Genomic DNA, 14,692 nt, shown 5'->3' on the forward strand with positions numbered 1-14,692 from the left:
GTTCGGTCGCCGGCAAGACCATTGTCATCAGCGACACCGTGGGCAATACTGCAGTTGGTACAGGTGCCGGCAATGCCTACATCTCCCCGGCAGAAGTATCTGGCTCGCCGGCACTACTGTCTATATTCTGTAAATGCTACCGGCAACTTTAACCGCTGGCAAATGAATTGATTTGAGGACCGGATCAGCATGCATCAGTCAATGCCAGCGGCAAACTTAATCTAGGGCAAATGAATTCATTTGCGGACCAGATCTCTGACCGGCATATATGCACTTGTAGGGGGGAAAAGGGATTTTCATAAAGGGGCATATCATAATATCATAGGGTCATATGTATCAGGCTGATTGCAGGCGTTTATCTACATTTATAGGATCCAATTCAAACTATGGTAATACAAAGTAAGTCCAATTCATGCACAACAAATTTCATTCATGGGCGGAGGATGCAATAGATGCAGACTCAGCTGCCGCCTCAGCCTCTGCTACAACATCATTGGTGTTGCCGCTGAGGCCGGCAATGTCACCAGAGGGAGCGGCAGACTCTAGATCCTCAGGAACATCCAGTTCCATGGCGTTGCCACTGGCGCCGGCATTGACACCGGACGTGGACTCAGCTTCAGCCTCTCCAATAACTCCAGGAGCCGACTCAGCTCCATCTTCAGCCGCAGCAATATTGTTGCTGTTGCCGCTGAGGCCGGCAATGTCACCAGACGGAGCGGCAGCCTCCAGATCCTCAGAAACATCCAGATCCATGTTGTTGCCACTGGCGCCGGCATTGACACCGGACGTGGACTCCGCTTCAGCCTCTCCAATACCTCCAGGCGCGGACTCAGCTCCATCTTCAGCCGCAGCAATATTGTTGCTGCTGCCGCTGAGGTTGCTGATCATCACCGGCAGGCAAGCCAGGACAGGTGATGCCGGGACTGGGGGAGGGAGCAACTGGCGGTGAAGTTCTTCAAATTGCTCAGGCGAGCAATTTTGAAGCCGCCTCCTGGTCAGGCCAATCTCTGATTGGCTTCAAGGAGACGCTTCTCCCCAAGGCTGACCTTTGCCTCCAATGAGGCGACGGTGGAATGTAAGGCCTCGATTAGGGCTACAACAGATGCATCTGCTGGCCGATCAGGAGTGGAGGCGGCGGCGGGAGTGGGAATGGGAGCGGTGGCGGTGATGGGAGCGGTGATGGGAGCGGGAGCGGCAACGGGAGCGGTGATGGCAGCAACAACCGGTGCAGGTGCACCAGATGTGGAGGCTGCTGCTGGAGCAGCTGAATCAACTACATAATGTTAGATAAAATTGACAAATACAACTCTGTACTTACCTGTCTCTGGGGAGACATGCACAGGTGATGGACGGCGGCGAGATTTTGAACACGGGGGCCGAGATGTGGTCGCTGCGGCTTTCTTGCCTTTGGTGGCTGGGATGGCAGAACCGTTACCACCGCACCGATGCTTGAGGCGGTGGCAGCTTTCGCACACGGTGAGTGGTGACCCGGCAATGTTGAAGCCTTGGCGGCATGCAAGCCCTCTGTGGCGGCATGGGCCGCAACCAGGCCGCCATACGTTGGGATCGGCGGCGTCATTGCCGGCGATCGCAATTGGTGCGGGCTGCCTTGTGTTAGAACTTGAGTGAAAAATGGGGGGAACAACACTTACTGGAACTAGAATGTATGGAGTGCCCATCTTCGGCGCCGGGCCAACGTTCATCGGCATCTCTTCATCTTCCTCATCAGCAATCTCGACATACTTCTTCGGCATCTTGGGTGGAGGGTTGGTCGGCGCCTCGACATCCTCCTCATCGGTGCTGGTGATGGTGAGGGATGCCGACTTGCTGGCCAGCCGGGTCTTCCTGAGGGCGGGGGGAAGTCTGGTGGGCAAGGATGACTGGCGCAGAGGTTAGAACAGAAAGATAAGTAAAAGGCCAGACTCACCTTCTTCCTGGCCGCCGGCACCGGTTTGTCCTGAGGAATGTCGGCCTCGTCCAACTCCCGGTCGTCCTCGCTGGTGATCATGGCCTTGGAGGTGGCACGTTGCCGTTTAGCCTTCGGCGCCCGACTCTGACTACGGGCGGTGCTGAGGCAGCGGATTCACTTGCCTCGTTCCATACCGCGACCGCGCTCTTCTGTAGATTCGGCCACAGGATCTTCTCGTGCCTTGCCCTTGCCCTTGCCTGCAAGGGCTGCGGCATCCTGGGCCAATGCGGCATTGGATCCAGACAGACCGGCAACAGGAGGAATGGTGGGGGGAAGGCGGTTGGACGGACCGGCACGAGGAGGAAGGGCGGGGGCAGGGGGGTTGAGTGGACCGGAAACAGGAGCATTGGTGGAGGGAGGGGGGTTCCCATAGCCATGAATGCAGGGGTAAAGCGGGCTGGAGCGGCTCCGCGGATCGTCTGGGCGAATGTTGGACCAGACCGGGGCAGTGGCAATCTTGCAGCGGGATGCGTCCAGGTGCTCATGAATCTCTGCGGCGGCAGAGAGCACCATGGGCGACACAGAGGTTGCCCCATAGGCAAAGGAGCCGAAGGTAAAACTCTATACCAAGATTAGCGAATGTGACACTGAAGGTAACACATCTAAGAAAACTTACAAGGGTTGAGGCCAGCTCCGTCCCAAGTGCGATGTGTCTGGGATCGGCAGGATCCAATTGGAGAGCCTGCCCCAGAATGTAGTCGACCTTGTCGGCTGCAGCACGGAATGCAAGATTAGAGCTGTTAGCGGCCCAGTCAACTGAAGTGGTCATGGTGGTAATGGTGTAAAGATGAGAGGCGACGATGAACCGTGATGCTCAATAAATACAAGTCCGATGTGAAATGTAATGTGGCGGCTGATTATGTCACACATCCAATATATTTCCATATTGGGTCAATGTGGACAATGGAGATCTGCAATTCACAAATTCGGCATGTTCCGGCAATCTCCAATTCACAATGCCGGCAAACCCCACAGACACAGACCTGTGACGCCGGTCAAGTAGTGATCACACGATTTACCCTCGGTATTGTTCACATTATCATTGTGGACCACGATCATCGATTGTTGCCAAAGCGAACTGCCGAACAAAGTCTCACGGGCCGCATTCACCCACCCATTTGAAACCGCCGATTGCTGCGAGTTCAAACTCCGATTGTGGCAAATTGTATAAATTTACCTTCGCCAATCATCACATTCCAAATATTCAATCATGTCTAAGATTCCTGGTACCACCGAGCGCCCCAGCCCATCTGGCGACTCTTCTACCACCGAGCGCCCCAGCCCATCCGGCGACTCTTCCACCAGCGGCAGCAGCACCGACAACCCTCCCAGATTCAATCTTGCCGATATGGCAAACATATTCGAGTTCGCCGCATCCCGCCTGCTGGCTATACGGACATCCATGGAGAACAAACCTCCTCCATCATCGGCAACACGGCTAATTTTCAGCAAGTACCTTATGTGGGAGGCCGATGTAAGTCCTCGAATTCTTCTCATTAATCTAAGTTTATTAATCGCCAATCAGGCTTTTTTCATGCCTTGGATCACGTATTGCGAAGGCATGTGCATTGCCCCGCCCTTGTCCAACAGGCTCCGATACTGCGTCGGGATCCTTGGCATGAGCTCGACGGAGCTCCTGACCTACCGGCAGCTCTATGACCAATTCATGCAGTTACCGGTGGAGCCATCCGGCGCCTGGGCCAGAGGGCGGGTTGTCAAGAGCTATCCCTTGGACTGGTGGAACACTCCTTTTGATACGGCCGACTACGAGACCTTCACCTCCAGTTATCCCGGCTGGAGGCAAGTCGGGGACATGGTTGAAGCCCACTTTGAGCAATTGGTAAGTCATCCTCATTTCAACTGTGCCGCCACCTTACAGTTCAATTTAGCCAGAAAGCCAGTGGTTGATAACCCCGGCGACGTTGGTGCAAGCAAGATCAACGCCGGTAGCCCAGCAATTGGCCACCATTCAAGCCGGGGTCAGACAAGGAAATGAGCAGATTGTCAAGATGTTGGAGGATAAGGTAGTGGAGGCAAAGCTTGTAGCAGCCTCCTTAATGAGAATGGAGACCGCATTGGGTGAAGATGTGCGCGGCGCAATCGCCGCCACCGAACTCCTGGTCAAATATTTGAAAGGGGAACAGAATTAAATTACCTAGAATGACACGGTATGGTACATTAGTTCTAGGTTGATTAGACTACACTATAGAAAGTCCATCCACACCAGGAGTTAATCAACAAGAGACGAGAGGAGCACTTCACGCCGTTTCCTTTCAGCGATTATATCGACCTCACTGACAATGTATCATCTTCGAGTGGTGGTAGTCAAGCGCCCAATGCATCTATGTCAAAACCTCACGAATCTGCGCAATCCCCACATATGGAGACTTCATTTATTACTACAAGGATGTCAAAGGCATAAATCTATAAGACCGCCGGCATGATATTCATTGGGTCCGGGCCGCCTTTGAGACTTCAAATGCATCCCGGGAATCCACATACAGCCGCTGATACATTTTGCACTGCCGCGCCGCATAGGCAAGGTGTCCCACCTTGTCGGCGGCTTTGGCGATGCTAGCCAGATGGATCCATTGCTCGGCTTTGTGCAAGAAGAAGTTGCATGTCCAGTTCATTTCATGCTGGACAAGCAGCATTTCCTCCTCCCAACGGTCTCTTAGAGCCTTGGCTCGGAGCCAATGCACCCGGTAAACTGAATGTTGTCGGCAGAGTCAGCGGCACCCGGCGAAGAATGTGTGAAGACCTCACATTCATTCAACCAATCACTGCTATCAGAGTCTCCCTCCACATCCATAGACCAGAACCAAGCCAACATGGAGTTTCTCTGCCCTCTGGCATTGGGATCGGCGACGGCGGTGCTGATCTTGAGATGTTCTTTAAGCAATGGCCGGTATCTGTTCAGTAAAATGTCGGCGGCGCCGAGCTTGCCGAGTTGAGACCGGCACTTGGAATATATGCTTGCATTGATGCTTACTGCCCGGTCCACTGAATGGATCTGGGCCCAAGCTCTGGTGGACTTTGCTTGCGACTTCGCCGTTCTGACAGTCTTTCGGAAGATGACCGCCTTGTCTGCCAGGTGCACTCTGATGTTGTGCAAGGCGTCATTGGCTTGTCCTTCCCGGAGAACCCGTTCTTGATGGATGACATCTGCGGCGCCGAGCTCGGCGCATCTCCCCTGGCCCAGATTGGATGGCAGTGGTATTACAACCTTTTCGGGCTCAAACAGTCTGAATTCATCAGCCGTTTCATCATCTGAGTCTTCTTGAAGGATCAGCAGCTCATGTTCCATGATGTTGAGGTCGGCATCACCAAACCCGTCGCCGACAAAGGTCGCCGCTGTCGCCGACCAATGGTCAATGTCTCCTTGCAGTCTCTCACGACGCCGCCCAATCTCCAATCGTTGGTTCTCCGTCGGCCGCCGCCCTAGCTTTCGAACATCCATGTGGAGAGTCACCTGTGCCTCCTCAATTGAAAGCCCTTCTGCCTAGTGATGTGCATGGCCCGGCTTCAAGCCGTGGGCCGAGCCAAGCCGGGCCAAATTAGGCCGGGCCAAGCCGAGCCAAACTGACGGCCTGACGAGGGCTTTGGCCCGGCCTGGAATTCTGAAAAGCCAAAGCCGACGGCTTGAGCCGCGGCTCTAGCCAATCGTCTCTACCATCGACAACGACATCAGCGCCCGGTCAGCCACGGTCCCTCGAACTCTTCAACTTCCTGAATGTCCCAGAAGTTAACAATCTAGGGAGTCCAGCCCTTCCTATCCATCCATACAAGTCTGGGACACTGGAGCCTCTGACAGAGCACCGGCCGTTCACGCTGCCGACGACTCTTCCACCAAACTTACCCTCAACATTATCATTCCCACTTCGCCACATCAGTCAATGTGTTTGTAAATGTTGAATAAGTATACTAACATACTCACAGATTCTCGTCCTCTGTTGCGATGTCAGTTGTATATGGCTACCAGCCTAGTGCTCGTGATGATCCTATGATTCGAATCGCGGAAAACGCGCTAGCTATTGGCCTTGACGTGTTGGCCCCAGAGAGAGCATTTTTGGTTAAAACATTCCCCTTCTGTAAGTTCAGCTTTCTTTGATATGAAGGATCTGACATTTGGTACTCTTACGCAGTATTGAAGCTACTTGATTGGTGTTGGGGATCTTGGATCAAACACGAAGTTCGAGTTTTGACTCACTGTGCGAATGAAATGAGGGACGTGTTGTTTTGATATGCGCAGCAGCATGAGGTGGGTATTGTTTTGTATTGAGCGAGATGAGGCATCCAAACCAATGCTCGAGGCTGCCTTAAAGAAAGCAGCTCATATGAGACGGTCAGCGCATGTCTGGACTATACTGTCTGCTGATTAATGTCTCCACAGGCTACTTCAACCTTAATGGCCTTTGCTCTCGCCATGGTGTCTCACCCAGATGTTCAAAGACGCACAAGAGGAGGTCGACATAGTGACTGGAAGAGATCGTTTACCTACGTTCGAGGACAGAGCATCACTACCCTACGTTGAATCAGTCCTGCGGGAGGCTTACCGATGGCACCCCATTTTACCCCTTGGTATTCTTCTTCACCGAGTGATCTGGTCTCTAAAAAGCCATGATAGGCCTAAGCCAAGCCGCAGCTTTGGCCTGGCTTTGGCTCACGGCTCGGCCTGAGGTTTTCCAAAGCCAAAGCCGCCCCAGGCCAGGCCAAAGCCGCGGCTTTCAGGCCAAGCCGGGCCGGCACATCACTACTTCTGCCAGCCATGTCGCCACTCCCCTTCGCCGAGCAGGAGCAGGTTGCTGGCCATTTTCATCCAGCATCCTTAATTCCTGTTCTTTCCTGGTCGGCGCTACCTTGCGGTAAGCCTGGATGTCACTGATATTCAAGGCGCATACCTTTTTGAAGTTGAACCTCGTAAATGTCCATTGCCGTTGGATCGGTGCTACGCCGTTCCTGTGCCATCCTCTCCTGCTCTCCCCAGTCCCTGACATTTTTCTCGTCGGCACTCAGATCCAGCTTCTCAAAGGCTTCCCTGCTGTCGGCGAGCCCTTTAACAGCTTGCCTGAATTTCCGGCAAAGGGCCTTGCCTGCATGATCCGGTGAGCAAATTGATTGAGGACCAAGGGAGCACCCACCCATCCTGATCATTTTCATGAAATTGCAATCATTCATTTGGTAATCCAGGCACTCCTTGCGGTGAGGGGTCCCCATCCCCTGCGCCGAAGGAGAGATAATGTTCAACGGCGCCCAAAGGGTCTCCATGATCTCGCCGTCAATTCTGGCGGCGCCGGCAATAAAGTTAGAAGCATAGCGAACATAGCAGCTGTCTTGGTGGCCATGAACATGCCATAGACCTATCCCCGGTATTATCTCCAACTCCTCTTGAATTTGCAAATAAGGGCTGTCAGCTACCCGATCCTTCAGATACTTATGGTACTGGCAATTAACATCATAAAAGGTCAGTGCGCGCCGGATGCCACCGGCGTTGTGCTTCAATGCCTCACACAAAGCATAGTCCATGTTCATCTGCCTGATGTGCGTCGGCGAGGATCTCAAGGCAAGGATACACTAATTACTTACCTTTCTCCCTTCTGAAAATCCACCATTGCATGCGGGACGAAGCAGCCATGCCTGGTGCAGGCACAACCGCCGATGCCGGTTGCCTCCAGTCTGTGGCGGGATGCATTGGCTTGATTCACCGCGTGGTGGTTGTTGCACTCGGACCATTGAGCGGCGTCCTTTGCCAGAGACAGATGCGCCTTGTATTTGCTGTCACCAACCATGAAGCCGCGTCCATCCATCAGGGGGACTTCATCAATGGGATTCGCCGCATGCATATGCTCTGCTTTGAAGTTGCCATCCATGACCAGCGATCTTGAATACAACCAACTCGGCGTCTCCAGATCTGATGTGGTATCGATCTCCACAGGGCCTTCTGCAGTTGGCAATGTCACATTAATTCCCGGCTGGGGACATGCCGGGCAGAAGAGAGCGAGATCGCCGGGTTTTACATCTTTTTCCTCGTGGCCGAAGCCGTTCCATTTCAATAGCTTCAGCTGCCGCCACTGCCTTGCCACTCGCATGAGCTCCCGGTAGCGGTCCTATGGAGTTGTGAACTTTACATTGGGCCGCCAATGGATGAATACTCTCACCGGCACCAAATGCGGAAAGACATTGGTTGTCATCCTCCTCAACTTGCTGTAATAATTCATCGCCGAGGTCCCGCACTCCAAATTATCCAGTAAGAAGTCGTCCAATACATCGAAAGTGAATGCGGTCTTTGGTTGGGTAAAGGATGCAGGAAACAAGCCCAATTGAAACAGCTGTAGGTCGACGCTTGGGGCATCGGCGCATATGCAATACTTGATGATGTGTGTGTGTACTCCAGACTTGTCCACTATTGTTGTCATGGTCTTGTCATTCTTTATGAATGGCACTCCAGTAGGCAGATCGTGATGGTTCTTTGACGAATTAATATTGGCTGTTGGCGTTGTCGCATGCTCGGCATCAGCATCGGCATCAGTGTCGGTGTCGGTGTCGGTGTCGGTGTCGGTGTCGGTGTCGGTGTCGGTGTCGGCGGCAGCAAAAAATCCTTCATCACCAGCATCATCGACCCCATAGTTTTGGCGTGGGCACACATTTCCGCCGTGCCCCAGTGAAATCACTAGCCCAGTCTTCACCAGGCAACAGTCCTCGAAGAAACCACCTGTCCATTGACTTATCCTATGGAAGGGCAGCCTCTGGTGCTCCGTCCTGCAACAATTTGTGCAAAATAGAGGCTCACCGAAGCAGTTGTGACATTTGTAGACACCATCGGTCCCACAAATGATGCAAGACCGGTCGGCAGGAGCTTCTCGTTCAAGGAGTATGCTGAGATATCTATTGGTCCTTGGGACCCATTGCCGAAGATAGTCATTCTGACTCTTGAAACAAACTGAGTGAGGGACAGAACGAGGTCCTATGGCTGCTGGGCAGGGCTTACCAGAGACTTTGGTAGCTGCAGGGGTATGAAATCCTGCTGGTTGAGGTCGCCGACACAATCATCTCCACCGAGAAATAGCATATCCTCGGATGGCCACTGGTTCGATGATGACTTGGTAGGGGTGGCCGGAACTGATTGAAATTTTCGGGTCTTGGGTCTCTCTACCCATTTCCCAGTTGCTTTCCTGGTCCGATATGTTTTCTTCCATTCCACCAGACAAATATTGCTGGTAGGAGTCCACTCCTGCACTTTGGAGCCCCTCATGTGCTAAAGCCGATGGTATGTGATGATAGAAGCTAATGGAAGCTGAGATCACCCGCTTCTAAACCACAACAAACTGTGATGTAATGCATGCTCGGTATCAGTGTTCTCATGTGCCATCATCAAACACCGAGGATTAGGCTTCAATCAGTCTTGCAAAGGGTTTGTTTCATCAGGTAGACATGATGCTGATTTCAGAGTTTGCCATGCATATATAACTTACAGTCATGTGTACATACAAGGGGCAAGCAATACATGGCATGCTGATAGTGACATGCTTTGCACATATACTGACATAAGACATCCATTACATACTTATTATTAGGCTTCTATTAGGCTTCGTTTTCAACTGGAATATGTGATGCTAATATTGGAGCCATGGATGCATAACAGACAGCCATGTCTGCACAAGAGGAGCAAGCAATATCAGGCTGATGCATTGTGTTGACGGCTATCATGTAGCTATATGTAAATAACATGAAATGTCATAGGAACCGAGGGATCCGAGTAAGGGCAGTCGAAACCTACAATTTTCAATATCCCACCATTCAGACCAACGGCCATCTCACAAAATGGCTCGGAGTGAATCCCCGGTCATTGTCCCCCAGCAGACAAAGCTTCCTTTGATCAAGGCCGAAATTGCTGTCCTCAAGACCCACCTCGAGGACTGGAGGACTGTGAAAGGTAAACAGAGACAGAATGTATTGAATGCCATCCACAGGGAAGCTTGCCTCCAAGCTCCTACCCGTGACAAAGCCATGCTCAAAAGCCGGAAAAAGGTATGTGCCATTGTACATATATGCATGCTATAGCTATTTATTTCCGACAACAGACCTACAAGGAATGGCTCTACAACCAGTGTCGCTGGAAGGCTCCAAAGCCTCTCATCAAGTATGGCAAGAAATGGACCGCTCACCGGGTGTTGATTGAGCAGAACAAAGCCCAGATACAAGAGGAGACCGGAGACACACCTGGGAGTGAGGGGATGATCACCAAGTGGCCGGAGGCCACAAAAACAGTGCTTGCCAGTCTGTCAGCAGAGGAGAAGGAAGAGGCTAGAGTGACCGCAGAGAAGTGGAACAATGAAGCTGCGCTGCCGGACATCCAAGCCAATGTCGCCGAGATCAAAGGCGCCGACATGATTGAGCATTTTGCGACCGAAATGTTCAAGCAGGCTGGAATGAGGATCTTTGTGATGTCGGCATGGCAGAACCGGGAAGGCAAACTTATGTTGGGAGTGTGAGTGATGTTTGAATTGTACCGCCGGTCAGCCAGATCTAAAATTTTCGAAGACATGATTTCAATGAGCAGTGTGGCGGCGGTGAAAGCTTTCTGAAGACAAGGGATTGGGAAGGGAACTTCATGCCGGACTGGCGGCAATATGCCGGCGAGCAATTCGGTGAGATGCCAATCCAAGAGAATGAAGAGGCATTCTAATGCACAAATATTCAGATGTCCAGGATCAAGATGTCCCCCAGATTGTGACAGCCAAGAAACGCGTGCCCCGAAAGCTCCTTGAACTGGAGGAGGATGATGATGGGTGGCCAATGCTCCCGGACACCACAGGCTGGAAACGCAGTGAACAACAGCATATCATTCAGTCGTTCCTCACTAGGCACTACAGTCAGTTTAGTTCTTCTTTGCTATGCCGCCGGGTATTAATTTCAACAGGGATGTGCATGGGAAAGGAAAAAGCCGCGGCGGCGGTGCCATGGGGCGACTTGGTAAAGAGCCAATCAGATTTCTTCGACGACGCCTACTGGCCCGCCGACGTACAGTTGGTGGAACCATCAAAGATGGACAAAGCAGACACCACCGCTCTGTTGTATTTCTGGCATCGCCGACAGCAAAGGAAGCTTCGCCCAACCTTCTGCTTCAAAGCTTGGAAGGACACCGACGGCGACATGGAGAAGCTGGCAAAATCTTTTTGCGGGGCAATGCGGCGAGCGACTCAGCATGGCCAGAGCACCAGCAAGCAGAAACATGCCTCAAGACAGGATGAGCAAAGCGGTGATGAGGAAGAAGAGGAAGAGGAGCGTCAGTCATCTGCCGACGAAGATCAGGAGGTTTCAATGTCTGCCAATGACAGGAATGAATCATTCCCTATCAAGGTAGTTCAGAGAGGTCTGCTGCCGGTATCCATTGATGGCCCCGGTGATGAGTTGGCATCTGACAACCTTGCCCCTCACATCAATGATTCCACCGGCAGATATACCAAGGCAACGCCTCCAGTCAGGTCAAAGACGACCAGCAATATCACAGTTGCGCTCAACACAGCAGATGAACCGGCAAAATCAGGTCCCCGGACCGCAAGGCAAGGTCTTCGTTCCAATGTGGAGAATGAGCCGCCGGCCAAGGCTTCCAAACGCCGTGCCGCCGCCGAGAATGAGCCGCAGGCCAAGGCTTCCAAACGCCGTGCCGCCGCCGAGAATGAGCCACAGGCCAAGGCATCAAAACGCCGGGCCCCAGTTGAGAATGAGCCGCCCACCAAGGCATCAAAACGCCTAGCCACCGCTCCCATCAGTGACACGCCGGCCAGGAGAACCAGGAGCAAGGCAGCGGTTGCTGACGCTCCAAAGGCCAAACAGAGTAGGAAGTGATCATTGCCGCCTATCATAATGATCATGTATATGAGCTACAATTGAAATACCATCCTATGCCAAATGATATCTCCTATTGTGAGCACCGCCGGTATCAAATCCCAAGATGTTTTTGCCGGCTTGATGCCATGTCACATGATATACCTTGTTTCAAATACCATTTGATGTGCCGCCGGTCATCTCGCTGATCGATATGGGTATGGGTAATATAGTACATTTCATTGTCACTGGTGATATGGCACAGGATACATGTAACAAATTGAGATTTTAGCTTCTACTCATCAGAGGCGGCAATCAATTCCTCTGCTATCTCCACCTCACACAATAGGGAGTTCACCATTGGGGCGACCCTTTCCTGCACCTGTGCCATATGATGCAAGCTGATCATGTCCTTGAAGATCCTGGTCAGCCTGTCCCGGTTTTCACAGAACGCCGACATCATAACCTGGTTGCTGTCCAAGACTTCGTCGGGCATAGGGTCCCGGACGTTCTCGGTGGCACGAATGCGGCCGCCGACCATCATCATTGCCACATAATCAACTGGTTAAAATTAGTTAAACTGCATACAACTATGCGGAGATGTGGCTTACATTCGTCTCCATGGAGGCGTTTGACGATGTCGATCGCCGCTTGCTCGGCATTGCCAATTAAAGATGCCAATGTTGGCTGCTGCGGCCTCCTTGCAGGCGGTGCAACCGGCGCTGGCGGCATGGCACCAGATGGGCCATCGGCGGGCATCAGCGATGGTGCTCGGATCGGCACCGGTTCCCAATCTCCTATGGGCGGGAGAGGCCCGCAGTTGAACTGGAATGCTGCTGGAGGGTCAGAATTGACTAATACATAGGAATCGAACTTACGCCTATTGGCGGCAGTATAGGCCACATGCCGGTCTCCAGTTTGTACCGCCGGTACCACCTCCTGTGGCTGCTTGATGGGGATGTTGAGGTTGAAGCCAAGGTTGAATGGCTGGAGGATTGGGCTGGCAGGAAGTTCTGCCTGGGGCGGGGTGGAGGGCGGGGTGAGCTGAAAGCCCAAATTAAACGGCTGGAGGACTGGGCCGGCAGGTGGTTCTGCTTGGGCCGGGGTGGAGCGAGGCAGGAGGCCAAAGCCCAGATTGAATGGCTGGAGCACTTGGCCGGCAGGTGGTTCTGCTTGGGCCGGGGTGGAGCAAGGCGGGAGGTCAAAGCCCAGATTGAATGGCTGGAGCACTTGGCCGGCAGGTGGTTCTTCTTGGGCTGGGATGGAGCGAGGCGGGAGGTTGAAGCCCAGATTAAATGGCTGGAGCACTTGGCCGGCAGGTGGTTCTGCTTGGGCCGGGGTGGAGCAAGGCGGGAGGTCAAAGCCCAGATTGAATGGCTGGAGCACTTGGCCGGCAGGTGGTTCTTCTTGGGCTGGGAGGTCCAAGCCCAAATTGAATGGCTGCTGCATTGTGGGGGATGCGGATGCCACCGACGACATGGGGATGTCCATGCCGAAGTTGAACCTTGGCAGCGGAGGCGCCGCCGGCGCGCCAATTCCAAAATAAAATGCTGAGGTCTGATTAGATCAGAGTGGTCGACTGAGACAAGACTTACCTGTGTTACCCACGGCGGCATTGGATGTCGCCGATCCATATCGAGATTCATCATCGGTATCCATTGGAATTTCGAATCGGACTTGGCGTTGCTCTGGTAGTGACATGGCGTTCACAATTAAGTTGGAGGATAAAAAATTAAGTGACGACAAATGGATTCGGCCGTGTTAAATATCTGATTGTGTGGATTGTGGATGATTGCGGAACTTTAAATTCAGCAGCCCAAACAAAGCATTTCGGTGCCACAAGTTGGACACGTGATTTCAAAACACTTCCTTTTTAATTAAAACATTGCCGCATGGAGTTGCCTGCCGTGCCACGAACCACTCATTTTAAAATTTCTTTGCTTCCTACCGGCATATTACCAGATCTTTCATCGCCCGCCCATTGTCCATCTTTCAAGTTTATCCCTCCCATCATGCCCTCTGCTGAGACATCCAACAAGGCTTTGAGCGATGCTGCCGCTCAGGTCCTTCACATACTGGCAGTTGCGATCATGCTGCAGGACGGTAATCCCGAACACCTTCGGTTCACTGTGCAGGTGGGGAATATCATGGTGGGTATTTCTCTATTAGCGCCGGGTGATATGCTGATTTCGAGTAGACCCCGGTTTTTGCAATGCATTCCAATTCGGCGACTGTGGTCCCCCCTGTCTTGCTCTCAGCAGCCATGGAGATGCAGGAACACCTAGACGACACCCGGCAACGGTTTGTCAGTGCCCCAGTGTGGGAGAACATCGTGCCGATGATCCCTGGATCCAGAAGCATCCGTTGAAAGACAAGGCCCCCGCACCATCTTGGTATCGAGGCCGGTGCCATCTACATCCACCGCCGCAGTCGCACAGTCTACGCCAGGCCCGGGCCCATCAAGGCCAAAGCCCAAGCCCAAGCCGGCGTTAAAGAATAAGCCGGCATAGGGTATAATTAGACAAGGGTAAGGCAAAGAAGTGGTGCCGCCTGATATTGTGCAAGGTGATCAGGGACGAGGCCGTACTTTGGCCATTGAGAAGAGGAGAAGGGACTCCGGTTCCAGTCCAACACCGGCGCCGCCTGGTGGCCTTCAATCATCATCGGGAATGCCGCCCCACCGCCGGTATGTTCAATTATTCGCTCTCAATGGATTTTTATATTCATTATTACCTAGCAGCAACATTCTCCAAGAAGCAAAAGATAGCTCAGGATCCAGTGCCGCCACCGGCCGATGCGCCCCAGGAAGATATCACCGCTGTAAGTGCCCCGGTCTCTGATTGTGGCTGCTCTCACTCCGGCGCCATAGGACAAGGATGCTCCGGAGTTGGTGCG

The 14,692-nt window shown here is 52.8% G+C and overlaps 5 protein-coding genes across 5 annotated transcripts; 2 read left to right on the top strand and 3 right to left on the bottom strand.

Annotated features, from left to right (window-relative positions):
- Positions 1 to 426: 426 nt before the first annotated feature.
- On the bottom strand, positions 427 to 2,738 carry DEU56DRAFT_762203 (uncharacterized protein; the record flags this gene model as incomplete). Its single annotated transcript, XM_041350654.1, has 7 exons — positions 427 to 939; positions 1,047 to 1,273; positions 1,319 to 1,604; positions 1,653 to 1,880; positions 1,928 to 2,057; positions 2,088 to 2,530; positions 2,586 to 2,738. 7 exons carry the CDS (start codon positions 2,736 to 2,738, stop codon positions 427 to 429), a joined length of 1,980 nt encoding a protein of 659 aa, XP_041200980.1.
- Positions 2,739 to 3,179: 441 nt separating this feature from the next.
- DEU56DRAFT_762204 (uncharacterized protein) lies at positions 3,180 to 4,119 on the top strand (the record flags this gene model as incomplete). Its single annotated transcript, XM_041350655.1, has 3 exons — positions 3,180 to 3,443; positions 3,495 to 3,809; positions 3,859 to 4,119. 3 exons carry the CDS (start codon positions 3,180 to 3,182, stop codon positions 4,117 to 4,119), a joined length of 840 nt encoding a protein of 279 aa, XP_041200981.1.
- A 297-nt stretch (positions 4,120 to 4,416) lies between these two features.
- Positions 4,417 to 9,338, bottom strand: DEU56DRAFT_874432 (uncharacterized protein; the record flags this gene model as incomplete). Its single annotated transcript, XM_041355955.1, has 7 exons — positions 4,417 to 4,679; positions 4,736 to 5,467; positions 6,871 to 7,062; positions 7,111 to 7,505; positions 7,556 to 8,076; positions 8,128 to 8,909; positions 9,296 to 9,338. 7 exons carry the CDS (start codon positions 9,336 to 9,338, stop codon positions 4,417 to 4,419), a joined length of 2,928 nt encoding a protein of 975 aa, XP_041200982.1.
- A 452-nt stretch (positions 9,339 to 9,790) lies between these two features.
- On the top strand, positions 9,791 to 11,818 carry DEU56DRAFT_762207 (uncharacterized protein; the record flags this gene model as incomplete). The annotated part of the gene is made up of 5 exons (XM_041350656.1): positions 9,791 to 9,997; positions 10,051 to 10,457; positions 10,511 to 10,617; positions 10,671 to 10,841; positions 10,890 to 11,818. The coding sequence occupies 5 exons, from the start codon at positions 9,791 to 9,793 to the stop codon at positions 11,816 to 11,818; spliced, it is 1,821 nt and encodes a 606-aa protein (XP_041200983.1).
- A 317-nt stretch (positions 11,819 to 12,135) lies between these two features.
- On the bottom strand, positions 12,136 to 13,498 carry DEU56DRAFT_920047 (uncharacterized protein; the record flags this gene model as incomplete). Its single annotated transcript, XM_041358378.1, has 5 exons — positions 12,136 to 12,198; positions 12,264 to 12,358; positions 12,409 to 12,630; positions 12,676 to 13,347; positions 13,393 to 13,498. The coding sequence occupies 5 exons, from the start codon at positions 13,496 to 13,498 to the stop codon at positions 12,136 to 12,138; spliced, it is 1,158 nt and encodes a 385-aa protein (XP_041200984.1).
- Between the last annotated feature and the right edge of the window lie 1,194 nt (positions 13,499 to 14,692).

Source organism: Suillus clintonianus (genome assembly GCF_016758775.1).
Source record: "Suillus clintonianus strain FC179 chromosome Unknown DEU56scaffold_195, whole genome shotgun sequence".
In the NCBI taxonomy this organism is placed as follows: domain Eukaryota; kingdom Fungi; phylum Basidiomycota; class Agaricomycetes; order Boletales; family Suillaceae; genus Suillus; species Suillus clintonianus.